This window comes from Chlamydotis macqueenii, chromosome 8 (genome assembly GCF_036417535.1).
Source record: "Chlamydotis macqueenii isolate bChlMac1 chromosome 8, bChlMac1.mat, whole genome shotgun sequence".
Taxonomy (NCBI): Eukaryota; Metazoa; Chordata; class Aves; order Otidiformes; family Otididae; genus Chlamydotis; species Chlamydotis macqueenii.
Genome location: NC_141563.1, coordinates 31,229,203 through 31,244,851, shown reverse-complemented (window position 1 = coordinate 31,244,851; position 15,649 = coordinate 31,229,203). Strand labels below are relative to the sequence as shown.

The 15,649-nt window shown below is 37.6% G+C and overlaps 1 protein-coding gene across 2 annotated transcripts in view; it reads left to right on the top strand.

Moving 5' to 3' along the window:
- The window catches only part of FAF1 (Fas associated factor 1), a 167,605-nt gene that overhangs the window by 6,279 nt on the left and 145,677 nt on the right, over positions 1-15,649 (top strand). For both annotated transcript variants that reach the window (XM_086753732.1, XM_086753731.1), the window contains one exon: positions 11,148-11,216. In XM_086753732.1, the coding sequence (XP_086609858.1) occupies positions 11,148-11,216 (69 nt within the window). The remainder of the gene's footprint in view (positions 1-11,147; positions 11,217-15,649) is intronic.

Sequence of the window (15,649 nt, the reverse complement as noted above, 5' to 3'; positions counted from 1 at the left end):
CCGCTAGAGCACCAATTCATCTTCAGAAAGAGGTTTATGATGTTCTTTTCATTCAATTACCTTGAAAAGACTCTTCACATCATAGTAATCATGTCACCATTTCTATCAGCCCATTCATATAGGTATTTGGGTTAGTAGGTCACTGAAACAGATTGAGAGGTGGTAGCTGTAGGATCCTTTTTCAAATGCCATGACAACTAATGCTAATTATAATATGGAAATTATTAATTGTATGTACCCCCAGAGGCTAGGAACGTGCTTCGTTGAAAGGTAATGTGAAAGTTATTTGGCACATTGAAAATAAAATGTGGCTAATATTTTTTGGTAAGCAAGGATCATTTACAGTAAACACATTTACCGAGTTCATATTTTTGTGTAGAAGGAGGTGTGGGAAAGGAGAGGATGAGAATTTGAGTGAGTTGCTACAGGTCTTAAGGGGTCCTGAGACTCTCCTGTCTTAAGAATATTGCACTGGTGCTGGGGAGTCTGAAAGGGTGGAATGTCCCCCTTTATTTGGGGAGTTCTGATGGTTCAGTTACTATTGCAAGCCTAGTTTTTATGCACTTCTCTACTAGAAACAAGGATTAATAGCTTATTAAAGGAACTGCATGGCACGTCTTTGATAGGATTTAATATTTTTCTAGTAAATGGATAAGTTCATGCATTTGTGGGGCAGCCATTAGATGAGTCCTTTCTTTTAACTGCTGTGAGAACTAGAATAAAAAGCCTGGGGAAGTACCTAACATTTTGCTTGTCCCTCCTCATTCGAATGAAAGGAAATGACGTGCTTACTGGCTGGACTGATACCTACAAATTAAGCCCATTTTTTAGAATGACTGTATAATGTGCAATTGTAAAAACAAACTGCTCAGAGAGGAAACTGAAGCCCCAATGTATTCATTACATGTTGTTTGGTCTATCAAAGTAGTCATCTACTGGTCCTCTATGTCTAACTGGTTGAGCAGGTCTTTGTTCTGTGGGAGTAGTTATGCTTTCAAAAGATAATTCATTAAAGCTGAAGTTCTTAAGGCATATTTTGAAACTAGAACAGAGTACGTTAGCCCTTGAGTTACTTTATATAGGTTTCACATTTTACCTATTGCAGGAAACAATTTGTAAAGACAAGAACTCCAGAACTGAGTCACCTCTATTATATATATATATTTTTTTTTAAAGGTCAGGTTGTTTGTGTGAGCAAATATCAAAGGTGCCATATCAGCTCAGATCGAAGACCCAGCTGGCCTAATGTCTCGTCTGCAGCAGTGGCTGGTCCTTAGGAATAAGCCAAAAGAAACAGGATTTGAATGGATTTGCTTCATCCTAGTTTCTGGAAGTCAGCACTTCAAGTGCTTGTGGATAGGGTTTGTTATAAAACTTTGGAAATAAACTGTGTCTGCTTGAGTTAGTCCTGTGTTCTTCAGAGACATCTGAGTAGTTTTGTGATATGTGAGTTTGCTCTGTAGAAGCTGTGTTCACTCTTTCTCCACGTGCAATAGATATTAATTCTACTCTATATACTTTATTGGAATTTCTGCTATTTCTTATGTTACAGAAGTAAAATTTGTCTGAACTGTAGAAATCTTAACTTCTTCTGGTTTGCACCCCAATAAAATTCACCAGAAAGCTAATGTCATCACTGTGGGAATGTGACGTTATTTTAACCTTTAATTAAGGCTGATTTAAAGAGCAGTCTGCTGTGAACAATTGATGTTTAAGTTCCTTTAAAATTTGGGAGACTATCGTCTGATCCTGGTGGTTTGTTCTATATGTCTCTACTGACGCTTTAGGAATGAGAGAGTTCTCTGTGAAGAGCAGCTTTGTTATAGGATAGTCCCTAAGTTCCTCTGTAGTGAATATGAGTGCACAGAATTAATTTAGCTTGTGCAATAAGCCCTTACTTTCTTTGAATGCACTTTTAGTATCTCCTTCCTTTGGTCCCACTGCCTCGCTGGCAGGCTTCCTTGTCCTGATGCTTTTAAAAGCTTATATAATTTTTATGTCTTTAGAGAAACGTGTTTTTTTTTTTTTTTTTTCTGCAGTCCTTGTTGGCCTGCATTATGGTATGACCCGTGCTTTGCTGGGATTTGAGTGTTCTTCTGTTTCCCTATTTTGGATACCATTTCCAGGTTTTGAAGAGGTTGTCAGTTCCTCGTGGTCCTGTTCTTTACCAAAAAAATACGAATGTTTGTGGAATGTTGAGTAAAATATTTTTTCTATGGATTAGTACTCTTCCTTTGTGTGCTTGTCTAGAAAGTGTCTTTTTATTCTTTAGTTGTTTTTAAGGTTCTACTGCTTTTGAGGCAATGAGGAGAAAGGAGATAAGTGCAAATATCCAGTAAGCAAAAGTGTTTGTCTGATCCCTGCAGTTCTTTTCTGTTTTCTGTCATTTTTTTTTTCTTCTGTGATAATGTATAAGATATTTGAAGAGCGAAATGACTGTGATTTGGGAAATCTTGGGGGTTTTACTGAGATGCTCTTCACTGAGATGCTTTTATTAAACAAGCATAGCAACTTCAGGATAATCTGAACTAAAGCTTTTTGTAGTTGTTGAGTAAAGACTGTCTTCAGTCCTCAGGAAGGACAAATGGGTTTAGTAGTCCAGAGTAGTAATTAATGGGTAGTGACTTTTGGTTTGGTTTTTAATTCTGTTTGAGTATTCCTCTTTGTATGTAGTGCATGTGGCTTAAACGCTAGAGTGCTAGCATGGGGCTTGGGAAACTTGAGTTCATGTCTTGGCTCAGCTCATGAGCTTCCTGGGGATGTGTCTTCATCGTATTTTGGAAGCAGAATTTGCTCCAGAGTCTTGAGTGTACAAAGTCTGCTGGAAACCATTTGAAAGTGGTTAGTGTGGTGCCAAGTTAGCTAGTTCTGCTAAGAAGTGGTTAGAGCTTCATGCTACCAGTTTAGACTTTGTACCCTGCTTGCTTTGTTTAGAAGGCTTGCGGTCATCTCAGAGCGTGGGCAAAGTTCACTCTTGTCTGCTTGGTAACTAATAGGTAGAAATGTCTTCTGTGACCTTCAGAAACAACATTTTTTTCTTTTTTTTTCTTTCTTTTCTTTTTTACCCCCTATTAATCCTTTAGAAAGGCACTAATGCTTCCTTACTTTAGAGTTTTGCTTAAGGTAGTGCTCCAACAGAATGATGAAGCTTGTAAATAGCTGAGGGTGGGAGTTGAAATGTTTTGGGCAAAACCTTAACTTGGCATATTTGCGTAAACCCTTTCTTAATTTCTGATACTGGTAAGTGTATTAGGTTGTTTTTGTTAAGCGAACAGCTGGTGAATCTGCTTAATTTTTACCAGATGGCCTTCTGAGTTATGTAAAAACAGAGAAGCATTCTTATCTCTTCATTTAGATGCTTGCAGTAGGTGACCTTTCAGTTTGTGTCTCAGTTGATATGCCTGGTTTTTTTTTTTTAAATGTTTGTCTGAAACAGAAAGAAGTAAAAGCTAATTTAATAACCACGGATGACTCATAATAAGAACAGTCTCATTACATTGGTAGGGTTGTTGCGAGGTTAGAATGATAGGGGATGTTACAGAGGGGCACATGTGTAGCTGGTGTTGCAGTCTGTGGAGGTGGTCCTGAGACAGGCGGGACTCTGGGATGAGAAGAGCCGAGGTACCAAAAAATTTCAATTTTGAGCATCCGAATGTGCTGAATCTCTTGATAGCCCAGAGGGGAGTTACATGTGGATCTCATATTACGGTACTAAAGCCTTTGCTTGCTTGACTGAACATATTGGTTTAACTTTACCTGGTTTTGGGGAACAAGCGTTATGTTTTGTTTCAGTGGCTTTGAAGTAATTACCATTGCAACAGTGTATGTGTGAATTTTCAAGAAAATTTTCTCGCTTACTAATGTCTCATAGCTGAATCAGTGTCCTAAAGCTTTCTGGGTTTGAGTAGACTTCTAGCAGATACAATCTGGAGCTACCCTTGGCTGCTTTATAGACTTTTAATATTATCTTTGATTACTGAGCCAGTCTCCTTGTAAGGGATGGGAAAAGGAAGCAAGTTGCTATGTTTCGCTCTAGAAAGAGGAAACTTGGGGTTGGATTGTTTAAAAATCCTACATCCAGAAACCGGAGTTTCATTAGGAATGCTTAGAAAGGGAATTGTGGATACTTCTAGTAGAAGTAGTAGCCACCGAGACTGAGGGAAGCCATTCTTCCCTTCTACTCAGTACTGGTGAGACCACTGCTACCAGGAGTACTGTGTCCAGTATCAGTCCCTCCATTGACAAAGTGAGCAGGTCCAGTGGAGGGCTGCCTAGGAGGGGAGGAGGCTGGAGCACGTTTTATAAAAGGTGAGGTCAAGGAAGCTGGGTTTGTGTAGCCTGGAAGACAAGTCTGAGAAGGGATCTAGTTACTGTCCCAGCTTTACAGTGGGTGATAGCAGACAATACAGAATCAAATTTCTCTTGGAGTTGCACAGTCTGATGATGAGAGGCAGTGGATACAGGTTACAGCAAAGGAATTTATAATTAAATGTAAGGAAAAAAAATTCCCCGGTGAAGGTAGCGAAGCACTGGAACAAGCTTCCCAGAGAGGCTGTAGACTCTGTCTTTGGAGATGCGGAAAACCTGACAGGAAGCTGAAGTGTGTCTGAACTCATCTGTCTGGCTGTGATTGAAGACGTGAATAAAACAGCAAACTAAATTTTGGTTATATTGGAAGGGAAGTATGCAAGGAGATAAGTAATGTCCTTTGCTGAATCTCTTAGGCTATTAAGAACAGCTCTGAGTCTTTTTTTTTTTTTTTTTTTTTTTAATTTTTAAGCTGCCATCCTTCTGAGCAGGTTAGTGGTCTGTACTTGAGAAGAGTTTGCCGTGCTCCTAGTCTCTCTCATCTTTTGAAGAGTAAGTTACTGAAGGGATAGTGAATTGATTTTAACAGTATTTGTTCTTTGCCAGTGTTTTTGGAGTCTCTTTAAAACCTCATATATATTTGTGGAATAGAGTTAGCTCTAGTTGCATTGCTGTATCTAGTAATAAAAATTTATTGGGTACTTTCAAAAGTAAGCATTTCTGAGGATGCTGTCTGTGCAGTTGCAGTGGATGGAGATGTATTAATGCTGGCTTTCTGGGGTTTTGTAGGAGATCCCAAAGGGTGAAAGCTTTTCTTCCTAGGTGATCTCACCTGTTGAGTCTTGTGGTGCCTTGATGTTGTTTCTTTGGGTATTGTAGTTTTGCATAAATATCACAAAGATGGACTGAGCTACAGTTGCAACAAGATGCTGATGGCAGAAAGCTCTTTTCTTCTTTTTCATCTAGCACAGGAGAGTCTGTATCAGCTGTTTCAGTGTCTGAGGACTAGGCATCAGATTGAATCACAGTAGCTTAGTCTTATTCTGAGACAGATGGATGTGATATTAGCAAGAGGGAAAAAGTCTGTAGTTGACAACTGGTGTGACTCTACCCTGCGGGTCCATGGTCTGAGTTTGTTGCTGTTCCAGGTAGTTGGAGCTATGGCTCCAACTTTATCCTCTTGGTTATATGAACTGAGTGTGGTACCTGTATTTGCTCTAAATTACTGCAAGAGGTGCAGCTGAGGATGTTAAGTGCAGAGTGCGTGGGGAGGTTAGTTAGGCACAAAGTAAGATTTTTTTTTTTTTTTTTTTCCCCAGCTGACTTTTAACAGGGAGAGTGGTGCACTGTGTAATTCACAGCCATCTGTCTACCTGGTTTTAATGTGCGTGAACCTGTTATGCAAAACATTTCAGGCTAAAGCCTAGTTTAGGTTAGCTTAGAGATGGTTCCTGTTTGGAGAAAATACAGCTACTGTTGGTAGTCAAGGGAAATACAGAGTTACTCAACAAAAATGCTGGGAGAGGCAGACTTCTAAATCCTCCGTACCCAGCTACTGGCTGTTAGACTGGATGTGGTCTTCTGGATACTTTTGACTGCTGCATTTTGCTTTGGCGAGAAGGGGAATGGTGCCACAGGTGAGATAAATTCTGCCTTGCTGCCAAATACCATTTGCTCCCAGCTTCTGTGCACCAACTGCCACCCACTGTCTGTCAGGGCAACAGTAGCCTGACTCTGTGTTGCAGTCAGCAACAGCTGTTTGTTGCTTTCCCAGCTTTTGCAGAAGTAACAGCCTGGCTCTCTGTGTTAGGAGCCGCAGTTGTCCCTTCCAGCTTTGCTGTGTAGCAACTGCCTGGATCTCTGCAGCAGGTGCTGGAGGAGCATTTTCAACAGCAGCTGCTGCCAGATGGGGAAGTCAGCTGCTTTCCTGTGATGTGGAGGTAGGCTAAAGCCTGTGCTGTTGAGGTGGGGGTTCACAGAGGGTCTCAAAACCCAGATCCAGCTGTTGCGGCTGCCGGGGTCAGACCACCCTGCAAGGGATTTAGAAGAGCAAGTCTGTCATCCTGCATTATAGCTTTCTGGAAGCACCTCCTAGGTTTGTCTTGAATGCCTTGAAGTCCGTCTGCCCTCTGACTTCTTGCCTACTGAATTGTTTCCTCAGTGGCTACTTCGCTTATTTTATATAACTGTGATTAAGATTACTGTGCCAGCTGAATGGGACCCCTAATGGTTACCTGTGAATCTTTCCAAGGGTAAGCTTTCCACCACCAAGGTGATGGTTAATCTGTGAAGCTACCTGAAAAAGATTTGGAGAAGCGCTCTGAAATTTTATTGTATGCAAATCTAAATCTACCTGGTGGAAACACTTACCTGGCATGGAAGAGCAGGATGCTAAGAAAGTTGTTTTGACAGTCAGTAACTCAATTTTCAGAATCTGATTTTATGCATTCAGTGCAAACCAATAGTTTTCTCATTTTCACATTCATTTTCCTCTTGTGTGGTCTGAAAAAAAAAAAACAACACAGAAGAGACTGCCCAGTCTCTGGAGCTGGAGCTGCTGTGAAGGGCGAAAATGCTATCCTAGATTTAGAAGAAATGCAGAGAGGAGGAGGAGAAGGAACTTGTTCTACCTTTTCTTCCCCTTTGTCCTTAAAAAAAAAAAAAAAAAAAAAAAAAAAAAAAGTCTTTGGTTTCTTTTTGATGTGTGAAGGTTTACAAATCAGTTAGCCTTGAAAGTTTTACCTTTACTGTGGTGATTTGTTTCTTTCAGTTTGGTAACTTAGAGGATGTGCTGGTTGTTGATTGTATCAAGAGTTAGTATGCTGTTAGGAATTTTCTTTTAAAATATTTGATGCCTTTTATTAAGTAGATCCCTCATGAAAATAAAGCAGAATAAAATCTGTGAATAATTAAAAAAAATTATCATCAACTAGTATCACTTTACTTGCTTAGTAACAGAGATGTATTTTTAAATCTTTGAAGCTCATGTGCTATATTTTGAAGATTTTTTTTTTTTTCCTTCTGTTTCTGTGCAAATTTAACATGATTTTTTTTTTCCTGGTTGAATTTTTTTTTTGTTTGTGTTTTTCTTGTTTGGGTAGAATGAAAGGCATAAAACCAAGCAAATAATCTTTAATTAATCTGTATTGTAAATAAGTAAACCCTGTGACTTTTAGTCTGCCTTCCTAAAAAAAGTAAGGCATATAGGCTTATGCTGCTCAGATGTCCCCACAGATAACTCTTGAACCCCTGGACTCATACCAATTAAATTTTTACAAATTTCATGAAAATACAGCCAGGTAACATGGAAAGAAGTCGATCAAAAGAAGCCCTTATAAATATTACAGCCATAGGAAAAACTTAAATCAGCCTTTGCAATTAGGAATGAGACAAACCCATAAGGTACCAGACTTTGTTAGTTTTGTTGCTTGCAGAACCTGCTGGTTTCCTGTGTGTCTTTCCCTACAGAAAACAAAGGCAGAAGCAGGCCAGGTTGTTCTGGGACTATCAGCTGCTCCAAGAGTCCCTGGAGTCACGTCACGCTTGCCAGCGAGGGATGACTACCTGTTTTGTGTGCTTAATTTCCTAGGGAAAACTCAAAAGGCACAAATCAGATTATTTTCTTGAATTAATCTTGCATGGTATAATGCAGTTAAAAGGAAACAATTTTTTTTTTAATTTATTTTCAGTCTTGCTGATGTTTAGATAGGTGATGGATTATGACTTGAGGCAGGGATTTGTATATGGCAGTGTGCGGTATCTGAATCGATTCTCCTCCTTCCTGTTGAAATATTATTCTGAAAAACATTAGTTTGCTGCAACTGTGACATTAACAGAGTGTTTTATGGTTACATCGATAAGTAGCACTCATTCATTCATTGTTGTCACTTAGGAATGTTTGTTTTCTGTTTTATTGACAACGAGCAAAAACAGTCCATCTGGAAAAGTGAAATATTAGTTTTAGAACTTCTTAAAATTAAATGTTAAAAGTGACTGTAAAAATGGTCCAAGGGTTTTCAACAAAATTGCTTTCTTTGGCTATTAAGGATTCTGATTTTTTTTTTTTAGTTACTGTTTGTACCTGTCTGTTCCTGTTACCCCAACGACTCTGCATTGCGAAGGGGGAAAGATTAGATTGTAAATCACCACCCAGATGATTTAGGAAGGATGTAGACATACAAGTGAATTAGTTGCTTAATTACTCTGCCTCTGCTGTGATGAGCTAACTCTTTTCACTGTGTGCTCTGGCAGAAGGGTAAGCTCATTTTGTTTAGTTTATCTCGAGATAAAAGTATGCCAAACTGAGCTGAATTGGTTTGCAGTTAGTATGGGATAAGAGTGTGCATATGGACAGTCACAAGTCACCTGAGCTGCAGGAGTGATATGGAGGACAGGGCAACTAAAACTGATATTTGAGTCCTGAATTCTAGGTACCCTCTCCTCAACTGCATCTGCACAGCCCAGGGTTGCAAGCAACACATTGTTGGTCAGGTTCTTATTGTAAGTTGGGACACAACTTGGACAACACAACCCTTCTTAGAAGGGAAGAGTTTGCAGGGCTGATAAATGAGAAATAGTAACTCTTAATTTCTGTAATGACCAGATTTTGAAGTGTATTTCACTGAACTGTAAGCAGAACCTCAGACTGTCACTTCTGCAAAACTTGTTCTCAAAGTAAGACTTCTTTGCAGCAGGGCTGTTGACATAAATTTCAATGGCAGGTTTATGGTAGTACGAACTCTCCTGTGATTTCAGATATGACAAGCTCAAGCCCTGCACTCCTCAAGCTTACCTGGTGTAAATGTCTAACCTTCGTATTTGCTAGAGAATATGTTAAAGTGTTGTCTCATTTTCAACTTTAGAAGTCACTGCAAGAAGTAATGGAAGAGAAGGCAAAATGATGCTTCTGAAGAGCAAAATGGTATTTAAGAAAAAAAAATCTTTAGCACTCCAGGTGCAAAGTGGGTGAAATTCAATATTAAGACAACATGCTGTGAGCAATGGAAGAAATTTTGTCTTGTTCCGGAGAGAATCAATCTGACCATAAGAGCTTTGAGGATCAATAGAAACTGTTGCCTCCCCTCTGTAGGCAAAATAAAATTTGTAAAATGTCATCTTCTCATCCTCATGGTCCTCCAGACTGGTCCATTTTGTGTAAACATACTGCATGTAATGCTTCGTAATGTGGAATTCTTCAGCACTGAATTTGGGAAGAGAGAATTAGCCTTGAATGTCTCTATTATTTCTTTTCTATGTTTTATTTCTTGCATTCATTGTTGTAAATTGGGAGAAAAGTCAAAGCACAGAAAATGTGTGACCTGATGCCTTTTTATGTCTTGGGAGGAAAAAAGTGTCTATTTCTGTACCTAGCCCCCTTTCCCCCTTATTGCATAAAGAAAAAACAGAACTATATATCTTTGGAATCAGGAAAGCAGATCTGTTTGCTGCTGCTATCTAACTCAATATTATTCCTGTTGAGAGGTTGGATTTTTTTAATGTTGTTTGTATAAACTTCTTTTTATATAACTGTGTGGTGGAGCAGAATGAACATGATCACGGTTTTAAAATAGAGGGAGGTAGGTTTAGATTAGATATTAGGAAAAAAATTTTTACAATGAGGGTTGTAGAACACTGGAACAGGTTGCCCAGAGAGGCGGTGGATGCCCCATCCCTGGAAATGTTCAAGGCCAGGCTGGATGAGGCTCTGAGCAACCTGATCTGGTTGGAGATGTCCCTGCTCCTTGCAGGGGGGTTGGACTGGATGGTCTTTGAAGGTCCCTTCCAACCCAAAACATTCTATGATTCTGTGTTTCAGATCTTGTAAAAGTCTGAACTCATCTTGTGCTCTTGAATACAGAGCATCGCTTTGATTAGGATGAAAGCTAAATTCCAGAAAGCACTGTTTCCATTTTTCCCCTCTGGTGAAATATGTCTGATATCCTTCAATGTAAATGGTAGCAAAAATGTGTCAGAATAAATAGCAATTCTCTGCCTGCTGAAGTTGAATAGTTGAAAAGGTATGGGTATCAAAAAAAAAATGCAGGATGCTGGATCAAGGTTTTTGCTGAGTAGAGATGCTTGCTTGTATTTGGAATTAAGTTCAATTAACAATACCGTTTTGTGGGATGTTATCACGACTTTAAAAATGCTATTGTATTAGATTTCTTGAACTAGGTACAGCCAGAGTACAGGGCTAGAACAACATGCCAGCATTTCATCTGAAAGGAAAACACTGTGCATGTTTCATTATATAGCCTTATTTTTAAATAATTTCACAAGGGGTGCTCATTTGTAGATGCAGTAGTAAACTGACACTTTGATAAAAAATTCACACTTGTCACATTCTTTTCCTCTTACACTGTACTGTGTAACACCCAGAGAGTAGGGTATAAAATGATGGTGGACGCAGTAGGGTTTATATATGTGTTTCTGGCTTTAGACAAACAATTTCAGCCGTCTCAAACATCATTATAAGTATTAAAGTGTCTTTGTACCTCCCTTTAAGGTAATATGAGTGTTTCATAGTTTTGAATGTAGAATTCTCAAAACACCTTTATGGGACAGCACTTTTGTCCTAATTTTACAAATAACTACCATGTCTTGCTTCCCTAGGTAGCTTGCTCAAGGTTACACAAGAATCCTCTGGTGAAACAGGGAATTATATCCAAATGTTTGATGTTTAAAACTTGAAATGTGATTTCTGAATTACCTTCTCCTAACAGAAATGAAAGACCTATCCCTTTCCTGTTATTCTGCTGAAATGAAATAAGTTATAAGTATTAACACTCTGATTTTGATCAATGCTTTTAATTCTGTTTACTGCTCCTTTTTCTTTTTAGGCATGTACTGGTATTGAAAATATTGATGAAGCTATAACATTGCTTGAACAAAATAACTGGGATTTAGTGGTAAGTATTCTGAGAAAATGACTTCATAGATCAACTTCATGTAACAGTGACATGCCATCTGGCCGAGACAGCTATTATCTTTATGTCAAAATTGGGCGTGTCTTTTATGGCTGAGGCAAGCAAGTTATGTGTAGATTGTTTCTGGTCTGTTAAAACCTCATTGCCAAGTTAACATGATACTGAGTTGTATATACCCTGGTGTACTCTGTCTTCATGCCGTTTTGATTTGTTTTGTTTCCTTTAAATCAATATTTCATATTGTGTTTAGTTTCCCTTTTGGTTAATTGTATGCATAATTCTGTAAGTAGCATAATTAAGGGTAACATTTTTAGAAGACATCTTGTGTGTGTAGGCAATATTTTTTTGAGTATTTAGTTGTCTGTGGAAGAAATGGAAAGTAAAGCAACTTCCTCAGTCTGTCTTATGCTTTTAGTTAAAAAATAAGAGAGTTGCTCTTCTATTGTTAATTGTTATGCAGAATTGAGTCAGAGATTAAGACCATACCTTATTTAGATTTGACATTATCCAGACAGTTAAATACAACCAAAAAAACACCAAGAAACAAACTCATCCTAAAAACCACACTTTCAATCTAGTTTGTAACGAGGTTCAATGTGCAGACAAATAGGAGGAAACCAATAAAGCAAGCAAAACGATCTTAGGTATTTTAAGACTCAGTATGGGATTATCAGGATAAATAAACTGTTAATCTGTTTTTTTTTAAGATTTAGAAGTGTGAAATGGAACAAACAATTAAAAAGCAAACGATCTTCCTTTAAATTGTAATACCTTTGATTTCCTTTTTTTTTTTTTCTTTCCTTTCCAAATGAGTGATCGTTGGACCAGTCCAAATTAACAGAAAGTTATTTAAAAAAATAAATTAGATTTTAAAAAATTGATGGATACAATATGGCAGACAATAGAAACTGTGTTGCCAGCATATTGTTTAGTGTTCTCTGTTTTAATAATTACAAATGAAGTATCACAAAGATTTGGGTGGGATTTTAAACTGAGTTTGCTAGAATGAATATTGTGTTTCTTTTAAGGCATAATGATTAATATAACGTGTAGTATTGTAACCTGTTTAAACAAACTCTATGTACTCCAAACACGTGAAACTAAATGTTTAAAATGACTATTGGCCAAAGTACACAGAGTCTTTATTTTACAACATCAAGGTATAAGCGACACCAACGAGCAGAATGAAGCACATGTTCTGTTACTGTCTTCAAACAGAAAAACCCAAATGTATGTTGACAGAGTGGTATATTTAAAAACATCTTTTTGTCCTAGTAGATTGTTGTGACTTAGTGTGGACTGTTTTGAAAATTAGTGTTTATGAGAAGGCAAGAAATAGCCTCATGTGTTCTGTTCAAGTTGTAAATTTCTCAGTACAATGCATTAGATCAGTTGCTGTGGCTTTGGGGGATTTGTAAATTGTAAAGTATAGGCTTTACAATAAATGCTCACAGATGGGGTTAAATGAGAGAATTGTGATGAAAAATTGTAAGAACAACTAAGGGGATTTGTTTTGATTTTTTTTCTTTTCTTCTGAGACTCCAGAACGAGCAGAAAGGGAGAGTGAAGTATTTAAAGAATGGCTACCGAATCTTGCTAATCTAACAGGGAGTTAGAAGCAGAAGAGTGAAGAAAGAGGAGAGAAGACAAAAGAAATGTGAATGTAAGACAAAAAGGAGTGCTAGCTTGAGAGAGAATCAAACATCTCTTTGTTAATCAAGGGATTTTAGCATTTCGAAAGTCAAAACAGTACATGAAGAAAGACGACTTACAAGAAATGTAGCATCTTTTATTTTAAAATTAGAAGTGATCTGTGGCTTATTGCGTAGATCCTCCATGTGTGGTGTGTTTTTTTTTTTTTTAATACCTTTGATTCAGTAGTCAAGTACAGATTCAGTGCCAAGAAATGGAAGAGAAGGGAAGCCTTTTTTTTGGTTGAACCGAAAGGTCTTGGAGTTTTTCAGCTGAGATTAAAATTTTTAAAAATCCTTTTGTCTGGCACTAAATATTTCATTCAGCACAGAACAAAATTTTTTTTTGGATTTGTAAGGAAGACAAAATTTGTAGGACTTGGTTCACAAATCATGAAGACAGTAGTGAAGTAGCGAGATTTTGGTAAGGGTTCCTGTATCGTCCTTTGACCACCAATCTGTTAGATAAATGGGAAGAACCATTATCACTGTCTTCTGTAATTTCACTTAGTTTTGTGTGTCTTATTCAGAGGCTTATTTCAAGTTCAAGTTTTGGATAAACACGTCCTGTAGTAGTAAAATAGTCATACAGGTATTAAGGGTTTTTTTTTTTTTTGAGTGTGTGGGGCTGTGTGGTTTTTTTTTGGTGGTTTTTTTTTTTTTTTGGTTTTTTTTTTTTTTTAATGTGGATTCCTTTACTTCTGTGATTTTGGAACTAAAATCAGAGCTCTGTATTTGATCAGGAAAACTTCCCTGAGGCATCCAGGGTAATATGAAGTAGAAAGCTAAGCAACTCCCATTAGGATGTGATCAACCTAAGTTTAGGGGCACTTCTGCAGCATTAGGGAAAAATCAAAATCATAAGTTAAGGAAGTTCTTGTCTTGAACAGATTGCTCTCTTGCTCTTCATTCAGGCTGTCTGTATCTCAATTCCATTTTCCTGTCTGAGGAGAAAAGTTGTGCATTATCAGAGGCTGTGCTAGGGACCCAGGTTGAAGATTCCCTTATGCACCTGTTGCTTCTTGAACTCTTATAAGACTCAACTCAAGGGTGTTGTTATTCCTCTGGGACTTGAGCCAAAGCAACCAACGGCAAGTAGTTGTGGTGCCTTGGAAAGCAGAAGGATCCCAAAACAGAAAGAGTGGAGTTTTTACTGACATAGACTGACTGAGAAGTACATCAGAATGCACAAAGACAGCAGAGATTATATAGCTTGCAAAACAAGTTTCTAATGTTGTGCTGCAAGTACTGTTTTTGTATAAACTTTTTTTAGGATTTCTTTGTTTGCACTGATGTGATGTTCCTGCTGCTTATTTTCTCCCTACTTTTTTTTTTTTAGTTTTTCTAATAATTACATATGTTTTTTATTAAGAATTAATCTGAATTCTTTTTTCAGTTTAGAACTGAAACATCAGCTTCATATTTGTGAACTTTTCAAGGTTGCCCACCCCCAATTAGAAGTGATCATGTCTATTTCTATCTGGAATACTTTAAGACAATATAAACTGCCATTAATTTATCTTCAGCTTGGAACGAAGTAAATTGGATTTAAATGTCTCAGAGTTGTCTATGTTTTACAGCATTGTTATCGTATTTGTCACTGTTTGAAGTGCTGTAGGAAACTGTCTTTCATAAATGTTTGGTTGCTAGGCTTTGTTCTAGTACTTAAAATCAAATTGGTCGCGAAAGCACTGCAGAGGAATTCATATGCAATAACAGCGTATAAATTGCTTGGTGGGCTCATGAAGTCTAATCTTGCCAATAGTTAGTTCCCCACAGTTGCGTATGACTTGGTTTTTGTAGTGGTCGTCTGCATGTATTGAAGCCTAGGTTGTTTTCTGTAGCCTAATTATTAGGCTTATTATAGGCTCAGCGATGAAATGTTACAGATGTTCTGTAAGATACAGAAGATCAACACAGGTAATATAATGATCTCTTCAGGCCTTCATCTTTATGAAACTGTTCTGCAATAAATGGATCCCGTAATTCTTCTAAGCCTTCCGGGATTGTTGATCCGTTATTTCCTGAGCGTCATTTCTTTGAGATCTATTAATTGACAATTATTTTTAACACCCGAGTAAACCAAAGTTAGGAATTTCTGTCTGTTGTGAAATCTGATGGTTTCATAGCTTGGCCATTTAAACTATGACCTTCTGTTTTGGCAGTTGAAGGTAAGAATGACAGTATAAATGTATATTAAACTTTGTGTAAAGACAATAAAATAAAAGTATGAAAAATCCAAACTATGTGTCTTTTGAAGTGTTTCTGATGATGGTACATTTTAAAATGAAATGACCCATTAGTGCCAGAATCTATAATGTACTTCTTGACCCTATGCAATATGGACTGTGGTATATATGAGGTTATTACACAGGTAATGGCTCTTTGCTCTTCTGATATCAAGTGCTTGTATCTGCACATAAAACTTGGTCCTGTACCTTTCACAGATTTAATGAAAAACTCAAGTCCTTCTTACATGGCATGACTTTATATTCTGTGCAGGTAATCAGAACAGGGTTTTTAAATGAAAAGCAGGATTCACCTGCTTAATTTGCTACTTTTTTCCATATGACTGTTTCTGTTGTTACTCCTGTTCACTGGTTTAAAGTTATTTTTATTTCATGTCTTTTCCAGTAGACATTGTAATGTAGGTACCGCTTAACATCACTTTAAGAGGGAAATAAATTTCATAAAGGGGGCTTATCCCATATTCACTTCACTATA